Source organism: Melospiza georgiana, chromosome 7 (genome assembly GCF_028018845.1).
Source record: "Melospiza georgiana isolate bMelGeo1 chromosome 7, bMelGeo1.pri, whole genome shotgun sequence".
Lineage (NCBI taxonomy): Eukaryota > Metazoa > Chordata > Aves > Passeriformes > Passerellidae > Melospiza > Melospiza georgiana.
Window position 1 is genome coordinate 35,867,933 of NC_080436.1, and position 21,537 is coordinate 35,889,469.

A 21,537-nucleotide genomic window follows, 5' to 3' on the forward strand; every position below is an offset into this window, starting at 1 on the left:
AAAAACCCTTGAGGAATTAAGCTTTCTTGGTTTAATTACATTTTTCAATGCTTTTGGGGAGTCCAGTGTAACTCCTCTCTGTAAAACATGTAGCAGCCTTAGCACATCATGGGCTAGATTAAACTGTGATAAGGGGCATCTCACTGGCATGCTAGTTTGTTTCAGTACCACACAATTTATGGACTGATAGAGATAAGAAATACAGCCTGATAAGAAATAGAGATCTCCTCTTAATAGAATATTTACCAGGTCCAGGGGCTAGATATGCAAGGAAGATGAGATGCACATCAACCTGAACATTTTATCTAGAATATTGGATGGAGTCACTGTGATTTAGAAAGATACAAGGTCTTTTTTCCCCATTTCCAGCACATGAAAGTTATGGTGTGGGCTCCAAGGCACAGCCACCCTCATGAATTGGAAATGGCAGATAGGACATCTGGTTAACTTGAAATATGGCTGTTAAAATTTGATGAAGCTAAAGGGAGCCAGCACAGCAGAAGAAAACTCCTATCAGTGGGTGTGCACAGGTACAGCCATCAGAACCAGCTCTGTGTTCATCTCAGCTCTTAAAGGCACACTTTGGTCAGGTGTGCTACAATAAACTTCAGCTGCTGCTAAAGGTTCAGATTCCCCCAAATCAGGCAGCTGAACAATGAAATGTGGATGGTGGTGACACCCATGCTGGCTCTCCTGATGCACTTTAGTGCAGACACATCATTCCATTGGGGACGAGGCATCAGGCTCGTTCCTTCATCCCCAGGCTGATTCCTGCCCTCCCCAGCCTGATTTCTTCATCCCCAGGCTGATTTCTGCCCTTTCCAGCCTGATTTCTTCATCCCCAGGCTGATTTCTGCCTTTTCCAGGCTGATTCCTTCATCCCCAGACCCATGTTAAGAGTTCAACAAAATGTATTGTAGACCCTGCTCAACTCTTGCCTCTACCCACTGGTGGCAAAACCTACTGCGCTAATTGTTTTAGCAAGGCTGAGAGATTTCAGAGGCTGGATTTAGCAAATGAAAATTAAAAATATCCATGCAATAGCATAGCTGTGTGAGCACAGCAAGTGTGAGCTGCCTGGGAGAGGGAAAACAAACTGCTGGAGGTGAGAGAGCCCCGTGGCTACTGCCAAAAAAAAGGGATTAAATAAAACCCTGGGGTCTCTGCAGGACTCACAACAGAGCTGAGTTTCAGGAGCCAAGTTATTAATTTTATTAAGCCTTTTAACCCCACAAAAGAATCAATTAGATGCCAGACATGTAAAAATGTGGGAATAAACATCCTCTCCTCAGATGATGAGGAAGCTCTGCACACCATTTAAACCATCACTTCCACTCACTTGCACGTCCTCACTTAGCATTTATTGATCCCACCACATTGATAAAAATCGCTGCTTATCACTTGTGCCAGTAGTTCCATCAGCTGTTGGGAGCAGTTTAAAGTCTAATTCATCAACTTCCAGTGCAAGTAATTCTCATTTTCTCATATTTAGTCATTATTATGAACAACATTATTAACCCTCAACGAGTCAGAACTGAAAGAATAAATTACTGGACTTGCATTCACTTGGAATTTTGCCACCACTCCTCAGTCAATGGGAGGAGGCTCCAGAGAAGCCAGCAAGTGGGGCTAAATTAGCAAATTACATAGGCTTACATAGGTTAATTAGTAAGGAATGCAATGGAAATCTTTACAATCTAAGCCCTCTCTGCCACAGAGACTCAGATGCAGAATTCTGCATTACAGGGAGGAATCCCTGATGAACAGTCACAAACTTCTCAAGGTCAGGTGCCTGGGCTTTTTTTCAGAGGGTGGTGGCCACTTCATCATGCAGGAGAAAATGATTCACAGCATCTTAAGCACATTAAAGCTTCTGAGAAGGAAGTAGCAAACTCTTCTCCAGCTCTTGTATTTTGAACCAAATATTTAAATATTCCTTGAAGCAGAAAATAGAGTTCTACTTCTCTGTTCTCACAGAATTGCTACATTTTAGAGGACTTATTTTTACACTTTTCCTCTCTAGCCCAAACACTATAAAAGATACAAAAGCTTATGTGTTAGGGACAAAGACCAATTGTCAAATTCCTGCTTGTTAGCAGGATGAACCCCCTGAACCCAGGAAAATGAAGGATCTGAGCTCTCATCAACAAAATCTTCCTGAGAATTAGGAGAGTAAAATTCCTGTTTGGTGAACCCCAGTAAGACAAAGGTAAAGGACTGAGGTCAGGTATTTAAGCAAATATTTCTGTGTATGTACATATCAATTTAGGGAGTGAATTGATGTAAATTTAAAGAAGAAGAAATCTGGACTTGTTGTAGATGTAGTTTGACTGGACATTCTGCTTTACAATTCCACTGCTAGACCTCAATGCCTGTGTCATTACATTAAATATTTACTTTTATTTTCCCTTTTCTGGTATACAGTTTAATTGTGCTGAAACACCCAGATAAGTAAATGAAAGCCCCTATTGGTTACAAAGAATATGTGTGAAATATGCTGCATTATTTTTGCATTTTGTTTAAGCACAGACAAAGCAAATAAAGAGAAAAAGAAAAAAAATTAAAAGGAACAAATTCAAGCATTTAATGCAGGTCAAGACAGAGCTGTTCAGAAATCCTTACCAAGGAGAGAGGCCCCACAGGTCCCTCCATTCTGGCAGTAGTTGTAGCAGTGGTTGGTTTCACACCTCTCCCCAGAGTAGCTTGGCCAGCAGTGGCACCGGGCGTCCCCCTTCTCATTGATGATGCACTTCCCTCCGTTCTCACAGCTTAATTTACAGCTGTCATCTGCAGCAAGAACACACACACACACACACACAGCTTCAACAACTGTGATCTGCAGCAAGAACACACAAACACACACACACACACACAGGCCTTCAACCTCCCCAGCTCCATGGAATGGCAAAACAGGGCCTTGCCTCAAACACTGCCATGGCTCTCTGTCCGTGAGGGCAAAATGTCACTTTTCAGAATGAGGAAAGTGATCTATTCCTTCTGTTTGCACAGTGACAGGAAAACCCCACACTAAACCCCACACTTGGGGACCATAAACCCTGGAAAGGCTCCCAGGGGCCTGTAGGGCTGGTGAGAGTTCTCTCATGGCACAAGGATGTTGGCCTCCCTAGGATCTAAGTGAGTAATCATAGTATGAATTCTTATTTGAAATTATAATTCCAAGTTTGAGAATTGGAAAATTCAATGTTGGTTTCATCTGGGAGACCTTGGAAAACTTCTCAGTCATTTTCTGGTGACCTCAGCCCATTTTTACTAGCCTTTTTTGGATTTCTCTTTCACATTCTCCGCTAACAGCCTTCTTAACTAAGCTCTGTCCGAAATATTTAAAAGGAATTTGTTTGGCCTTTAAATCCTCTTCAAAAATTGGTATTTGCATACAAACCTGTTTCTCCTAAGTCGTGTTTTCTACTAATTTATTTTTTTCTTCTCAGATTTTAAAATCCCTGAGAAGGGAAGCTGCCTGCTGCTCTGCAATCACAACTCTTATGACACCAGTGCCACCCTCTTAGTGATGAGATAAAAGGGGAGAGACACAAACTCTGATCTGGCCAGATTCACTCTTCATGTAATTCATTCCCTCTTTTATAATTAGAGTTGTGTCTCTCTTAGAAACACTTTGAACAGTAAACCTCTATTAATTTCAATGAACAAGGTACAAAATCACTCAATGATAACAACAGCAAATTAATTATAGATGAGCACACACACAATGCTCAAACATATAAACAACTGTAATCCTAAAGAAGCAGAAAAGCACCTTTCCAGCCCAAATCATGCTTTCAGCAATTAGACTTCATTTGTCACACAGCAAAACAATCCTGTGAAGCCAGACTGCTTCCTAACGAATCCAGGAATATAGCCAACATGGCTTTAAACAGGAGAGATGCCACAAATACCAAGAACTTTTCAATAATACATCCACTGCAGGAGTGTTGCTGAATTCAACTGCTTTAGTCAAACAAGTAATAAAAAAAGTCAAGATTCCTGTTTGCCCCTTTCTGGCTGAGGTCTAACATTGACTGGCTTGGCACAGGCACAGCACCTCCTTTGAGTTTCAAAGAAACATTTTGTGCTGCAAGTGCAGAGTTTAGGAATGTTGACATAAACCTGGGATGGAACCTATTTAAACAAAACTGCTGGAAACTGTCATCTTTCAGATAATTGTATCTTTCTAAAATTAAGCTGCAACTAGGCAGCAAATCTTAAATTTCCCGTGATGGACTGACTGGTGCCTCATTATTTCATGAGTTGTACAATAAAAATATGAAATACTGTTTTCACTTGATTTTTTGGTATCTCCCCTGTACATATACAATTGCTGTAAGAAAGCTACTTTGTATTTGGGAGTTTGAGGATGCTTCAGTGTTTTATTAATTTGGGTGGTTCATTAAATCCTTTGATGTTCCATGAACCGTTCTTCAGTTACTCATTACAGAAGTTGTTTGAATGGATAATGTGGCATATCTTATTGGAGAGAAGGTCTATTTTTGTTTTGCTTATCTTATCTGTTTTACTTATCATTAGTCATGAGTTTATGGAGCAGAACTTGGCAAAAACAGAATAAATAACAGTGATGTACGGACAACTGCTCATTTTTATGAACCTTTCTGATAGTGCATTAAAATATGTTCTATTTCTCTTTTAGAACAATTCCACAGAATTAAGATATAAAATTTGGGGGGAAAATGGAAATTACTACTGATTTTGTTCTCTATGAAACATTTTAAATTCAAGAATCTCAGTACAACTCTAATATGGAGCAGAGAAATGGTAATAGAGCAATTTTGGACTTTCAATAAGCTGAGAAAGAGGATTGAAAGATGCAATGGAAAAGGCAGTTTTAAAATAGTGTATTAGACTTGAACAATATATGGGGTTTAATGCTGCTGCTTTGCTGTCTGGAGGTAAATACAAGAAACAAATTGCACTGATTCACATCAGCCTAGTACAAAAAGGGGATGACATGCCCGCCTTTGTGTGGGAAACATGAGAAGAATGGTTCCACAGGAGAAGATAGGAAGAAAAGAAATACGGGAGAAAATTACAAAGAATTACAGAAAAAGCTGAATACAGTTAATTGGAATTACTGAATAAATACTTCAGAAGGAAGAAGTGGGAACTGTTCTAGCAAGTACCCACCCTTGGAACAAACTCGTTAAAAATACAAAATCAGAAAAATTTCTAAATCTAGTCTTCAATGCTGTTCTGAGCTTGCTAAATGCAGACTTAAAGACCTCTCAGCTGCTCCTTTCACTTCTGAAATGACAGAGGTACATCATTTCACTTCTTATACAACCTCTAGTCCAGCTACTGAATCTCTCTAACATGAAAGAGAGAAAGGATTACAGATCATGTAATTTTATATATTCTCTTCTAATCTGGATATTTAGTTTTATGCTGCCTTGTTTTGCCTATTTCAATATTAACATCTTTAATACATAATCAAAGAATTATGATTTGCCATTTCTCTTATGATTTTCTTCCCACTAAAACTGTTTGGCACAAACATTAATAGACTTTGTCTTATCAGCTTCATCATTGACTCTTCCCTTTTACTGGAAGCAAAAGGAAAATCTTACAAAGACGAAACACTCATAAAACAGCAAATCAAAGATTTGCTGGTATTTTTTTCTTTCACTTGTTCAATTTTTTGATATTCTATTCCTCTCCCCTCACACAAGACATACCTTTTATTGGCATTTCTATAACAGCTCTATTCTTTCTTGAGAGAAATGCATCTTTTTGCCATTTTCTCCTTTTTGGAGTATCCCCCAGTTTCTGGACTAGACAAGTTAAATGGGGAAATGATGTTATAGAGCACAATGTTTGGGATCTACATTCTTTGGGACAAAAACAGTTTCCCCCACCCTGGAAAATACTCATCCCTTTGGGCAGAAAGTTCTTTTCCCTTGGCTCTCCCTTGGACAAATGTGTAGCTCATCCTTTACTGAGCTGAATGCACCAAATAAAGACAGAGAGCAGAGTTCCAATGTTGATGGAAAGTTCCATAAATCTTCCTTCAGATAAGAGTTGTACTACACCTGCCAATTTGCCATATGCTGAAAAGTATCAGAACAAGTTGTTCTCCCCAAATTTTGTCTGAAGGCTGTAACACAGATGCTCCTCTTTGTTTTTCCTTCCCTTTTTTTTCCTCTTTAACATCTGTTTTCTTTACAATTTTAAAAGAGAGAGAATGGCTAAGAAAAGAATGCACAGTGTGAAAATGTAACCGGCACCCATTCTGTTCTGCACTGGGAAACAACCCTCCCAACAATGATCCTTTTGTAAATACAGAAGAAATGCTGTAAACAGATTCTTTTCTTCCTAAAATAGAAGCAGATTTCTTTGTGACCCTTGGTTTTTTACTGAAATCTAAGAAGTCTAGAAAAGCAGCAGAACCCCCAAGAAGATAGCAAGGAGCAAACTGCAGTAGTTCCTCCTCTCTGAGGCAGATTTTGGGGTTGAAAAAGAAGGTACACAGGGATGAACCTCCCCAACCCCAGCCAAAGCACCTTCTCTCTCTCTATGCAGTGGGCAAATCCCCATAGAGACATGCTGAGGGGACCAACATGATAAATTAAATGTTTCACCCCTGTTCAGAAGCAACATCAGTTCTGAGTCTTTGGAATTCTTTCCTCAGGCTTTCCATTCAACCAAAAGAGCAGAAATGTTCCCCTCTTAAGAGGAAAGTGATAAGTGTGAGGTTCCAGAGCAGGGAACTCTTGGAACTGTTCATTATCCTGCTCCTTCAGCTGTGGGACTCAATGTCTTCCTCCAGTGCAATTCTCTCCATTCTCATCCTCTGGGTACATTTTTAGCTTCATTGTGCTACAGACAATTAGATACAAGAAATCAAATAGGTGCAAATTCAGGGGTCTCTTTTAGGAAATGAGATGGTGCTCTGCTCTTTCCTTTAGGTAAAATAAAGGGTAGCTTCTAAACTAAAAAAGTCCAGCCTGTTTCAGTCTATAAATAAGCCCCAAAAGAATTCTGGTTCTGTCAGTCCCAGTCATCCAGGGAGAAATGAGATGGGAGCTTATCTCAGGAAACACTGGAACTTGTACTCACTCTGTTTTAAAAAAACATTCTCAGTGATGCAACACACCCATATGTTGTAATGACTCCAGCTTGAAAACTCCAAATCAAACCCAGAAGCTGTTTCTCCTCAGTTGCTTGAGGTGCTGGGGAAACAGCTGTCTGAGGCAATCTGCATTCAGAAAGTCAGTATTTAACATTCCTCGTGTAGGGCTCATGAAGAAAAAAACCAATGGACCAAGGCAGGAGTAGCAGTACAGAGAACTTTAGGACTTAGCTAATTTTCTTCTGATTAAAAATACAAAAAAGGGAAAGTGAACAATCCAATGAACAAGAATCTGAGTCAGTTTTTGGGATGTAGCACAAGGAACAGAGCAAGACTGAGATTATCTTGCAGTCATCAACCTTTATGGCAGACAAAGAAGAAAAAGAATTGAAATGGAGATGGCTGTCCTGTTTTGGCTCTGCCAAGTCATGGACAGAGAAACTAGAAACTATCAGTAGTTTCCTTGCTGCATTTAAAGAGACTTAAAAAACACTCAAAGACATTAAAAATATTATGAATATTCAAGATCCTACTATTTTCTATTGTAACTTGAATTTGATATTATTCAAAAAGTACAGTTGAAACCTACAAGTTCTTGATAGCCACAATTGCTGCTAATTTCTAAGAGTAAAAGACTTCTTACATGACCTAAAATAGCTGTGTGCAAGTACAATAAAACCAGAACACCTCAAAAACCAGAAGTCCACCAAAATCAACAAGAATATTCTGACTGACTTTGAATCAGGATTTTATTGCAGAGCAACAGAAAAAATATTTTTGTCTAACCTCCTCCTTTGGACTGTTAGGTCACCCTTCAACAATATACAGTCAAGTAAGGCAGAATGTTCCGTTTCGGGTTATTGACTGTGCCAAAAATGTTCTGAATAGCTTCAGACAAGGTGGATGTGTGGGGTCTGGAATATTTCACATACATTTTCTAGATCTTCATCAGAAAAGGAAAACTGCAGCACCTAGTTCTTTATTCCATACTATATAACCTCCAAAAGGAAAAGGACCTGGTTTATAAATTGACTTTTTGTTTGTTTGCAGGCTATTAGTGACCTATTAATGGCTAGTGACTGTCACTCAGCTTTTGTTATAAACCTGTATCAGTTCATGATGCTGATCTTGGGGTCAACTCTGATCTTTCCAGAAATCTCTGCTGGTCCTTGGGAGCTGAAGTGGAGTCTCAGCAAGAGACAAAAATTTATCTTCCCCTTCCATTTAAAATAAATCAAAATACTGTAAAAAAAAAAAAATGAGAGTACTATGATACAGAAGTTTCAATTCCTAATTTGTAATATGTGATACTACAAAACTTGCAATCTACTACTACAAAAATAACATAAATGAAAAAAAGTAAGAAAAAGCCTACATTAGGCATTACTTGAAATATGATTGTAAACAAAAAACTACGGAAATACTTATTCAGCAGCCCTTTAAAAAGTCATAACAGATATTGCAGCCATGGGAAGGTACTGGAAATTATCAATATATTAAAAATGCTTCTCTAGGCATTTTCTGCCTACCCATAAAAATTTATAACAAGTCATTTAAAAACCTCTTCAGATCTCTCTTTAATAAAAACACACATTCCTGAAAACATTACCACAGCATAATCCTTTGCCCACTAGTAAAAATGGAGCATTACTGAAATTATGAGTACAAACTGGTACAAGTCAGCAGGGAAAACCAAATTTCTTCTATTTTTCCACTCTTCAACACTTAAATATTAACTATAGGTAGCTTGAAATAATTTTTAGGTGGTGCTGCAACAGCAGAAATTCTTGACATGTGTCCACCTGAGATGGACAAAGAGCTGACCCTTGAAGGGGCAGGGAGGGTGCTCAGACTGATTTGTGTCCAGAGCTGGACAGTTTTATTAATACCACATCATGAGCCACTAAAACATAGTCTTGTTCATTCAATACTTAAAGCCTAGGCAGTATAAATCAATGAGATTTTCTCCAGAGAATTATGACATTTCAGGTAAATTAATTTAATTGCTAAATTGAGCACTTTAAGCACAGAGGATCTCACCAAAAAAACCATCACTTGCACTTCTGAGCCTGGAATTAAACATCAGAAAAACACCCTCATACACATAATACACACAAGAAATGCTATTCAGTGATTTCTAGAACATTAAAAAAAATCAAGCTGGCTAAGAAATAATTCCAGCAGTGTGACCAAGCTAGGTTTGGCCTAAATTAGAGTGAAGATATTTTAAAGATTCCCTCCCCACCCCTAAAACACAGCAAGAACTTAGAGGCTCTTTTCCCAGGAAATCTGGTTTCCTGTGTCTCAGTATTAGTCATTACAGAGGTTCCCAGAATATATAATTTTAGATTAAAATGCTGCAGGTTTTTTTCTTTTCTTTGACTTTTACTTCAAAGTCATTATTATTTGCTGTGTTGCTCTCACTGCCTTTCACCATTGCTGCAGTGTTTTTTTCTCCTGAATGACTCACTTTTAATTTGGGATCCAAAACACCTCAGTGTTTTTCAAACTTCTTTTGGTCAGTATTTATACCCACTCACTTTTAATCATCTTGTATCTGTTAAGCTGAAAGCTCATTTTTTATTTTGATGAATATTAGCAGGGGAGGCATTTTTTTTTGAATCAGGCATTTTGTTTATTCACCTTTCAATTTCGGCTCATTAATGTGTATATTGAACATCACAAAACTCTGCCCTCACAGCCAGCCAGGCCTTTTGCGATGGCCAAAACTGCCCAGCTGTTTATTTTCTGGTTTTCCTGCAGTTTTCAGTACCTACCTAGGAGGCTCTGATCAATGCACGTTCCATTCATCAATGCCTTTCCTTCTGGACAGGCACAGGTTGCACCAGAAGGGTTGAGTAAACAAATGAATTCACACGTCAGGTGCAAGCAGGGGTTAGGCACTGTTTGAAAAGACAAAATATTAGAGATATTAATGATTTTTTTTTTAAATTAAAAAAATTTAGAACTATGTTCTAAAACTAAGAAAAAATAAATAATCAGATAGAAAAATTCTGATACACTTCCACTTCCCAGGATATCAACAGCCTCGAGTCTGTGAACACATTCCCCAAGCAGCAATGCAAGACGAATTTATTCCATTACCAAAAAATAGAATTTATTCCATTTTTTTTGTAATGGAATAAATTCCATACCAATTTATTCTATTCCAAGAATAGAATTTATTCCATTACCAAAAAATCTATTGGTAACATGGAGTAAAAAATTTCATCTGCTTCTGGCTAGAGGGATTGTTATTCATCTCTCTTCTAATTATTTTTATATCTCAGTTACAGTGAAAATACAAAAGGCATTTGTGTACAAACTTGTCCAGCATCTTTCAAATGGGTGCAAACACATCAAAATGATATTAAAGAAAATATGACTAAATCTATTTTCAGTTTGTACAATCAGGCTCTGGTTTATGTTTACACAACTGGGTTACATTTCCCCCTCCGAGACTGAATTTAAAGTATCTACAGTAATTATGCTTACTCACAGTCCGTTTGTTTGTAGCGGTGGAAAACCAAGGCACTTTTTGCTTTATCAACATCCACACTTAGGTATTCTACAATGCTCTTGCCAAATTTGTGCACTCTAAATGCACCGTTTTTAGGGCCTGCTCCATATATGTAATCCTCAAAAATGTCAATTCTATGTGGATGCAGTAAACCTTGAATAAAAATGGATAGTAAATACAAATATATATTTGTATTCAAATAATAAACAAGTTTTCAAAATAAAAAATTAAATTCATTACTGTGATTAACACCTAAGGACATTGTTTTTCAGACAGCTTGTTTGGTCCTCACCAAAAATTGCTTTAAAAAAAGCAATCTTCCTCAAAGAACCCCTTTCCATTTTGCAGGCAACTTAAATTTCAATATTTTTATCAGTTTTCCACACAATTGAGTTTCAGAAACTGGCTGATAATTGAAGAAAAAGAAACTCTGTAGTAACAACTCACTAATTAGAGCAGACTTGTTCTACTTGTTGCACCTTAGGTACAACACTTTAACTAGATGTATGTGACAGGGAAGAAAGAGGTCGTCTTGCTTCACATCAAAGAGATTATTCTGACAAAACATTTCTTCAGCCCCTTCCTAACATATTTGAAATGCCAGTTTTTTGTACTATGCTTGTTTTAATTTGTAATTATAGTAAATGAATGCAAAAGAAATTGTTAGCTCTACCAACTCCTCATTTTTAAGAGCCCTGAGGGGTTCTTTGGCCACCAGTTGGATTTCCTGCATACAACTGGATGTAGAAATTCACATTTGCCCTCAGTAAGGAAATGGCTTCTAACTAAAACTTCTTTGCCTGAGATGCATCTCTTCCTGAAGCCATAAAGAATTAGAATATATTCCTTGTCATACCTTGTGCCTGCTATTTTCTCCATTCACTCTAAAAATGGTTTTGTATTTCCTTTGTCTTTACCTAATTTCATCAATCAGCCTTTATTTCTTCCTATGGTTCTTTCACGCTATCAGTGCTTGGCACTCAGTATTTAATTTTCATAAAAATATTAATGAATTCTAACTGATTCTTTTAGGCTTGTTTAATTCAATGGGTTGAAGGTTTTAGTCTCATTGTAAAGCAATTTCTAAACTGCCCCAATTTTGCTTTGGCCCAGTGCTAGAGGAGGTTGTGGACAGATCCCCAGTCTCAAAGTGATCTTTCAGATAATTATATTCATAGATATTGATACAAATTGTGGAATAAAGTGCTTTTAAATCAAAATAAGATGTTTTCAATCTTGTCCTGCCCAATTAGGATTATGGGACATTCTTCCTAGTATATTCCAGAATATCCTGGTGAATTCTGGGAGAAAACACTCAATAGCACCAGGTATAATTACACCCTGACAATTCTCCAGAACTAACTGCCCACAATCCTCCCCGAGAGTTGCTTTCAAATCTTTTTTTTATGTGCCCCTTTTATTTTCTACTCAAATTTCATAAATTTCTTACTTAACAAGTTGTTAAAAAGCCATTGTGCAATTGAAAACAGTTTGCTTCACCAGAATCTCCTTTTTTTAACAAAAGGAACTTTCTTCATTCACATTCTGTTAGCAGAATTCTGTGATTACTCACTGACCTGAAAGCCAAGCCCATTATTCTCCCAGAACTGATTCAGACCAACTGTTCTACAACCCCTAAAACTCCGGTTCAATGCAGGCAGCTCTAATATAAGTCCAAGTGAGATCAAGCCTAAATATTAATCCCAATGGTACTCAGTAATGCCTATACTTGGAGATCTGTACATATAATTAAATCTTTGTTCCCCTAAGGTAATTTTATCAGATTATCTTAAAGCTGAAATTATCTTTATTTTATCTAAAACACTTGCTTAGATAACGTTTGAAACATTGCCTAACAAAAGCACAAAAAATTGCGCAATAATCACTGCTTTTTGCTTTTTGCTTACATAGTGTTCTGAATAGTGTAACTTCAGCCAAATAAAATAAAATAAAATAAAATGAGAATCACATTATACCAAGGCTCTCCATACCTTGTTTTGTGCTCACAGACACAACTGAGTCGGACCCATCAAAAAGAACACTGCCAATAACAGACAACTCGAAATCAGCCCAGAACAGGCGCTGGCTGAACGGATCAACCACGAGACCTACAAAGGAGATAAAGTTCAAAAAGGAACATAAAAACTAAAAAAAAATTAGTATTTTTCTATAACGCTACATTTTAATGTCATTCATATTCTCATGTACACAAAATATTGTGGCAATGAAAAGACTTGACTGGAAAACAAAGAGAATAAAATATCACAGCTCCCACTGAAACCTTCCCCTTGGGGAAACCATGGTTTTTTACTTTCTTTACCTTACTCTGCCCAAGGTCAGCTCCTTTTCTAACCCATTCTCCTAGAGACAGAAATACCAGGTGGGAATTAAATATAGAGTCAACTCCTCTAACCTGTTCTCCCAACCAAAATCTAATATGGCAATTGCACCAGTGTGATCCTGTGTTAAAAACAAGGCATTCAGAATTAATGGAGTCTTTGCACCCTATTTCCACACATATTTAATTCTGTTCTCATTTTTACCACCAAGACTTCCCATGCAGTCCTTCAGAATTAAAAATCAGATTATTTTAACTACATTACTTCTGCAAGACTTAAACAGCAATATTGGAAGATATATAGCTATATATTTTTATATATATTTTCATCTTTATATGAAAAGAAAACAAAAGAGAATTAAAGATCAATGGCATTATAAATACCCAGCCTCTAGGCAATAATCAAATCAAGTAGTCCATGCTTCACAGAGGAAGATTAAATGGTTAATATGCCATTTTAGGTCATGTCAAACACTTCAGCCTGAAGAAAATATTGAAGCCATAAAATAATTTCATTCTGAGCTTTTGAAGTTGCAGCGCATCTTTAATAAGAATGGGGAAAGGTATTTTTCTTCCTATTTATGTAAGTAGGTAAGTCAGAAAAAATACATCAAAAGAAATTATACATAACAGCAAAAATACTCCTCTTAAGGTCATAAATTAATCAGCTGCAGATAGATGAGAGGAAGTGGAGAAAATCTGACTCACAGACCAATGAAATATGTTTACATTTAAAACTCCATTGTAAAAAACTCTCTTTAAAAGAAACACCGGCATTCAGGGATATGGCTAAAGAGAATAATTTCTGGTAAAAAGCAATCACAATGTGTCATTTCTGTGTGATACATGGGACCTGTAAGGGGCATGCTTTAGAAGCAGTCCCCACTTTGCAGCTTTAAATTATTCTTTGCATTTTAATGAGAAGATTTAAATATAAATTAATACACAACTAGCATTCTCAATGTACTTTCCTGGTATCAGAGATAAAAGTATTTCTATTTGTTTTATACATGCAACACTCCTGTGATAGTCATTTCTAGGAAGTCAAGCCCAAATGTTCAAATTCTCCCTCCCTCTTATTTGAAATTGGAAAGCCATATGTGGTAATAAATTTAAGAACAGTGTAAATAATATCAGTAAAGTCCCATTTGGGAGGGAATATCAAAGGTTTGAACTCTTTCCTTGCATTCCCTCTACATGGGTCTGTGTTAAATATCTGACAAAAATTAAAAACTCCATGAACATCTATTTTCTACTATGAAGTAAAGGAAGAAAACACAGAAGGATGTTACTAAAGTATTTTTATGCAATAAATACAGGAAAATGCCCATTTCTTGGGTGTTTTGTCAGGTTGGTTTTTTTGCTTGTTTGTTGGTTTTTTGGGTTTTTTTTTTGTTTTGTTTTTAACTGAAATCTTCCTCAGCTAGTGGGTACCAGGTATTTTGGAAAAATGAGTTGTTTACCTGTAGGTCTTTGCAAGTTCTTTTGAACCAGTATCCTTCTCAGAGTACCATCCATAGATGATTCCTCTATGTGGGACCGATCCCCAATAACTGTCCAGTACATCATCCTGAAATATTAAACACAAATTTAATCTGAATGCCAGCACAGAGCCTCCAAACACTTCACTGATACTCAATTTTTGTGAGCCTTTCAACATTCACGGCAGAGTGGAGGTCTTGGTTTACATTTAGGCAAGTTGAGCAGGAAATTAAAGAAACAACTTGGAAAAGTTTACATAATTGCAGACATCATTTTCTTTCCCTTGCTGCATTTTGAAATTTTATTGTAATTACCAAATCAGAGTGGTGTTGAAGGATACATACCCCTTTTTAGGGTTGAGAGCAATTAAGCTGAATGCCTGCACAGAGCCTCAAACACTTCACTGATACTCAATTTTTGTGAGCCTTTCAACATTCACGGCAGAGTGGAGGTCTTGGTTTACAGTTAGGTAAGTTGAGCAGGAAATTAAGTGAACAACTTGGAAAAGTTCAGACAATTGCAGAATTTTCTTTCCCTTGCTGCATTTTGCAATTTTATTGGAATTGCCAAATCAGAGTGGTGTTGAAGGATACATACCCCTTTTTGGGATTTACAGCAATTAAGCTGAGTGCCTGCACAGAGCCTCAAACCCTTCACTGATACTCAGTTTTTGTGAGCCTTTCAACATTCACAGCAGAGTGGAGGTCTTGGTTTACAGTTAGTTAAGTTGAGCAGGAAATTAAAGAAACAACTTGTAAAAGTTCCGACAATTGCAAACATAATTTTCTTTTCCTCGCTGTGTTTTGCAATTTTATTGGAATTACCGAATCAGAGCGGTGCTGAAGGATACATACCCCTTTTTGGGATTGACAGCAATTGCATATGGCTCTCCTGCAATGCTGGTGAGGAGCCTGGTGCAGTTGGGTCCCTTCAGCTGCCCCACATTGATGGAGTACCTGAGGCTGGTCCAGTGAGTTGTGTAGTAGCTGAACCAGTGCATTCTGGAGTGATCAGTCCAGTAAATATTCCCAGCCACCCAGTCCACAGCAATGCCCCTGGGCCTTTTGAACTCTGGACACTAAAAAGAACAGATGGTGCAGTCAGGTTTGTGGAAAGGGCCTTTCACAGCAGCTGCACAGTCATGAATTTTTGTCATTTTTTTCAGAAACACTGCGTTGGAAAGACTTAAACTGCACCTGCAGGAGTTCTGCTCTGAGGGATCTCTGACACCTCTACTCCATGCAGAAGAACAAGTTAATCTTTCAAATCTGTTTCCTCAACTTTAAGGCTACCCGCATTAGGGAAAAGTCACTTTGACATCAACTACTTGAACTATTGGTAACGAAGCAAACAGGTGTTTTAGACTGTAATTTGAAACCAAGGGAAAGGAAGTTTTCAGATTCTGCATCTATTTTATTCCATGGTGTTCCATCCCAAAGTACTCGGTGAAAACAATGCGAACCCACCCTGAGGAGTGGGTAGAGAAGATCACTGCATTTAGAAAACTGCACAAAATTCCCTCTGTATTCATGAATATTCATCTTCACACATAAAGGATGCTTGACTCATTATAACATTAAATTTATCAACTGCAGGATCTCTATCATTAATTTTTTTCCATAATCATTAAGGCTTAGCTCTGAAAAATGGTACTGAGGACAGGAGTTCATATTGCAAATACGAGATTTATATGAACAACTCTAAAGTTTACTGGAATTCCTGCAGAAATGAGTATTCCCAGTAAAATAGGATTACCCAACTCTTTCTAACTTGAATGCAGTGTGTCATAAAAACCTCAAGACCAGCATAAGCTATAAATACACATACAGTTGTTTGCCTATTTACTTATAAGTTAAATCAAGTTAAATGATGAAAAAAACCCAGATATTTCTTAAAAAAATGAAGCAATGAAATGCTACTAAGCCACATAACTGAAAACCAGAAAAGAAGATCCTAAAATAACCTGTTTTCCCGTAAGTGTCAGAGTTCCCTAATACCACAAGATATTTGTAAACTATTTTCATCATATTAAAGTTTAAAGTTAAAAGTTTGATTTTCAAAGCTAAAAATCAAACTCTTAACTTTAAACTTTTAATATTGTACCATAAATATTGTACCATAATTCTTTGATATGAGATGACGACAGTGGTGGCAGATGCTTCCACAAATAACAGAATTTTTTAAGCGTAGCATTTGTATATAACAAACTTTTTTCTTTCTCGCTATACAAGCAATATTCACAGAAGGGATGTGAATGTTCAAAAAAAAAAAAAAAAGGGGTATTTTCAGATAAGACAAACTGTATTTTTAGTCTAAACTCCTACTAATTCTGGGCAATATTCAATCACCTGAGTCAAGAAACCTCTCATACCTGAAGATATCTTTGGATACTACAAGGACTAATGGCTTACCATGCTGGAACCAAATATTATTTTAAAAGGAAAGCAGCTGTCATGGCCAGAAAAACCTCTCACCTTTTCTTTTTTTTTTGACTGTTCAAGCCACAGTTTACAATAAGACTCTTTTTTGAGAGCCTGGAAAGAACAAGATGAGAGTTGGCAAGCAGAATAAGAGATGGTTCCCAAAAAAGGTGGTTCTATAAGCAGATGAGACATCCTAAAAGGGACATCCTACAAAAATTGGGGAATGAGGGTGGGATTTTGTTGAGAAATACTGATCCTGACTCCTCAACCAGACAGAAAAAGTGAAATTTCAGTAATGGTGGGGGGATTTTAGAGATCAAATAATAAAAGAGATGAACAGAAGAAATGTCAAGGAGCCATCTGGTGTAAGAGATTTTAAAAAAAGAGGAAAAAAACCCCATGAGCTGATGCTGTGGCTGTGCAATTTCCAGTTGTGTTCATTAAGTTGCAGCTACTATCATATTTCTGAGCTCTTCTGCATCTTCTCACACTGTCTAGTAAAATTGCTAACTGGAAATGAGCTCTTACCTAATAGCTTATTTGGATTATGTTAATTTCGAAGAATAATTCTGCATATAAAGTAAGGATGAAAATACAGGAAGAAAATCACATTAATGTTTTCTACAGTGATTTTAGCCCACTTTGATGGTAATTATAATGTACTACAACTTATTAGAAAAACTGAGGTTTGAAAGCTAATTGCCTTTCACAGTTTGGAAGTCTCTGCACAGCTACAGACCACGTCAGCTCGATGACTTTTGATGAGATCTGTTGTCTTTTGTAAATTCTGCTTTCAAGGCAAAGAATTAATAAAAAAAAAAAAAAAAAAAAAAAAAAACAAAAAAAAAAAAACAAAGAAACCCAATGAACTAAAAAAAGAAGCTGCAGTAACAATTTGGATCTGGAAATCTTTTTCATATAATGTCAGATTACAGATTTTCAGCCCCTAAAGTTGAGTTAGACTGAAGAAAATATGTTGCACATGCAGTAGGAACACATCCCTTTGCAATGTTTAACAGGAAGAATAAATGGCAAATCTAATTTGTGCCATAAGCAGTATTTTATCTTATTTCTTTTGCAGATATTTTGGGTAGGGAATTGCTGTGGAACAAAGTAAAGCAATGTTTTATTTTCCCTCTTCATTAAAAAATAATGCATTACCTTATGTTATATTACTAGAAGAGTAAAAAGAAATTAAAGACAACAAAATGTTTAGAATTTTGTCCACTGAAACACAACATTTTTGTTGATAGATGAGCATCCCAGTGGGTGCAGTAATTCACCAAACCACCACTGGTATTACATAAAGTAGGATAATTTACAAACCCCCAACCAGCTGATTCCAGAAAGAGTCTTCTAAGTACATAAACTTCATCCAGACAGAGCTGCAGCTCTAAGATAGAACCATAAATTCCTGTTTGTAAGAGAATGTGGGCTGGAAGCAGTTTGCATTCACAGGTGTGCACTGGGCCCTGAGGCAAATGTTGGGAAGCAGGAGTGGGCTCATCTCAAGGGTGGTTGAGGGTCCTTGTGAAGCTCTCAAAACTCTGGGGCTGGAGTAGGATTGCCAATAAACTGACTGGATACATCACAAAACCTCTGCTTTTCTTCCCTTTGGATGGTATCATCATCATTTTAATGTTCATCTCTTTGTCCTTTCCCATGAAATGAAGCCCTTGAGCTGAAGTGTGGGGCGGCTCCGTGTTCATTGTGCACCTCAGGTACCTCCTGCAGCTCTCCCCAAGGATCAGGCAAACAGCTGCTCCAGATATCACCAATTCCCTCTGAACTCAGCTGGGATGAAACCCTCTTCTGCATCTGTCAATAAACTCTCAAGAGTTGATATTTACTCTTTCCTATAATGCTTGAATTTGTACCAGTCTTAAACCCATTTTTCACAGAAAATCAGCAGAGCTACTTAAAGCTATTCTCTGAGGAAGGCTCTTGATATGCTAATTCTGTGGAGCAATTTCGGTTGAGATGGATTTTTGCATTAATGTAATTACCTGAAAATGCAGGTGACTTTGTTCAAGTTTACTGTCCTGATTTACATATCAAAGTCTAGATATAAAAGTTATAATGTAACCTTTGAAAACTTACTCAATAAAAAAAAACTTGGGTTAAAATTAAGGAATTCTCAAGCCTTTTAAAACCAAATTTCGGTGACAATATTAAAGCAACATTATAAAACCAATTAACCTATTGATCAGCTGCAAATAAGGCAACAATATTTGAATATTAATGAGAAAACGCTGGGAAAATAACTGAATAGTTAAGCACAAAGAGAAGCAAATACTTCAAAAATATAAATGAAAAGTGTCCAAGATATATTCAAATAGAGTCTGTATTTGCATTTTCCACATTCAGATTTGTAAAAAAGCTTTGTCTACCTTGGCTCAAGCATTGCCACAAGGACCTACCTGCACTGAAGAGACAGGGGAACATAGGGTGTAAAAAAACCATCATTTTTTCAATGTCTTTGAACAGAAAAGGAAGTGACCAAGAGATATTCTCAGGTAACAGTGAAAAAGGATAAAAAAACCTGAATACTATTTCAGTATGTTAGAAAAATACTAATTAACAATATTTTATCTCTTTAGTTTTAACTGGGAGAAAGTGACAAATGAGGTGTGAAAATTTCAGTCCCTGGACTGAAAGATTTGAAGACTTAGATTATGAAGATTTCTGAAGGAAATTTATGCTCCATTTTATGGGCCTCTAAGAAAGTATTCAATCTATTAGAGAGGCTGCAGGTCAGCAAACTGCTCTTGCTGCAGAATGCACCTGCAGATTACCCCCCAAAAATAAAATAAATGAATGAATAACAACACCACCTTCTCAACACTAACCTCACAAGGTTTTACACTTTCATTATTTTCTAATTAATAACTCAATACAGACATCTGCTTATCAGGATCTTTTAAACAGAAACGTACACCACATAGTTAAATGAGAAAAACTCCACAGTAGAATTACTCCACGTCCTCAATACAGGTATCCTGCTGCAAAACTCAAATGACAGAGCTGACCTGTTAGAGATCCTAGGCTTTATTTTGTATTTCAGGTCTACTTTCCATACACTTTCTCTGAACAAAACCAAGACACCTCTGCTGGGCAGGCGGAGGTGCTGCTTTCAAACCACTCTTACCAAGATGCAATATCAGATTGCAGGCATCCTCAGGGTCCATTGGTGCCTCCAGCAGGAGGGTTTTGCCCTGCTGGTGTCAGAGGTCAGGAATGTCACTCATTTGGAGAGGAAATATCCTTGGGTGAATGTACTCAGAAGTGGTTTAGAGGTTTATGAATTATAGATGAAATATCGGGCTACTGTTGCTACTCCTGTTTATTGTGGGTGTATAAAAGCAGGCGTGGGATGGGAGGGCATCACTGTCACCTCTCCTAAGTTTAAGGAAATGTGAAAAAGCCAGACAGGTGCTTTTTCTAAAAAGAAAATAATTAAAAACTCTACTCTGCTGTCAAATTCAATGAAGACTAAAAATCCCCAAAATCTAAATTTACCGCATTATAGAAACACCAGTGTAGAGACCACACAGTTATTCTCATATTATTCTCAATTATTCTCATATATTCTCAGTTCAGCAATATCACTTCCTAGAGAATTTTGTAGAAATATTTTAAGCAAAATGAGAAACAACATACATTTATTTTATTTTCAAGTAAAGACCACTTAAAATTACCCAAGTTTATGAAAATCCACATTTCTGTTGCAAAGTCCAAACCTACATTTATGCTTATTCAAAATAAAATAACATGCAGTTCAACAAAAATGGAAATAACTTGTTCTAACATTTCAATATATGTAATAACTTTGCCAATATTATTGTTTATATGATCACTGTAGAAATTAGGCTTGTGTTTAATCTCCTTTTCTGTCTTCCCAAGACTTGAAATTCATGGCTTTCTTCTTCTATATATTACATTCTTCCCTCTTCTCTGTTGCAATAAAAAATCTTGATGGTATACAGCCTTCCCAATGTTCTAATGTAATGTTTACTTCTCTGCAGGAAAGTTTTTTAAATCCTACAATTGTGTTGTCTTGGAGACTCTAACAAATCTGTCAGAGTCTTGAACAGAAAAGCTTTAGGAGCCATATATATCACTGAAATAAAATCATTCTCAGATAGACATTTTAATTTACTGAATCAGCCCATGCTATTACAGAAGAGTCAGAATAGAAAAATAAATTGAATTAAATTTGTGTGATTCAATCTTTGATTTTGATCACTTACTATCAAGCCACTGTTACTCTGCCTCCTCTCTCTGTCGTGAAGTTTTCTGTAGAAAATCCCTCCTGGATTAAACTGAGTGCTCCAAACAATCATATCCCCTTGAAAATATGCATCCATTCCAGTTATCCTTGAATTGTGTTCAATATGTGATATTTGCTGATGAGCACCACTGTAGTTGAATGGATATGCAAAACCCAGGATGTCAGTGTCATTAGCAACATAGAGAACTTGATCTTCAGAGCCTAGGGATTATTATAATGAAACAAAAATAAGGTAAATGTCAACTAATGCAAAAAAATCAGTGTGCTTTACTCAAGTAGCTTTTTGGTGCTCAGCTGACAGAATTTCTAAGGTTAAAATTATTTTCTGGTTGTTGGAGACTGCAGAAATACCTACACTCTGGGCAGTAAATGCAACTCCTGATA

At 36.9% G+C, this 21,537-nt stretch overlaps 1 protein-coding gene across 3 annotated transcripts in view; it reads right to left on the bottom strand.

Moving 5' to 3' along the window:
- The window catches only part of LRP1B (LDL receptor related protein 1B), a 642,008-nt gene that overhangs the window by 32,846 nt on the left and 587,625 nt on the right, over positions 1 to 21,537 (bottom strand). For all 3 annotated transcript variants that reach the window (XM_058028149.1, XM_058028148.1, XM_058028147.1), the window contains 7 exons: positions 21,113 to 21,354; positions 15,294 to 15,517; positions 14,421 to 14,527; positions 12,611 to 12,727; positions 10,599 to 10,772; positions 9,877 to 10,002; positions 2,623 to 2,787 (listed from right to left, as the gene is read on the bottom strand). In XM_058028149.1, the coding sequence (XP_057884132.1) occupies positions 2,623 to 2,787; positions 9,877 to 10,002; positions 10,599 to 10,772; positions 12,611 to 12,727; positions 14,421 to 14,527; positions 15,294 to 15,517; positions 21,113 to 21,354 (1,155 nt within the window). The remainder of the gene's footprint in view (positions 1 to 2,622; positions 2,788 to 9,876; positions 10,003 to 10,598; positions 10,773 to 12,610; positions 12,728 to 14,420; positions 14,528 to 15,293; positions 15,518 to 21,112; positions 21,355 to 21,537) is intronic.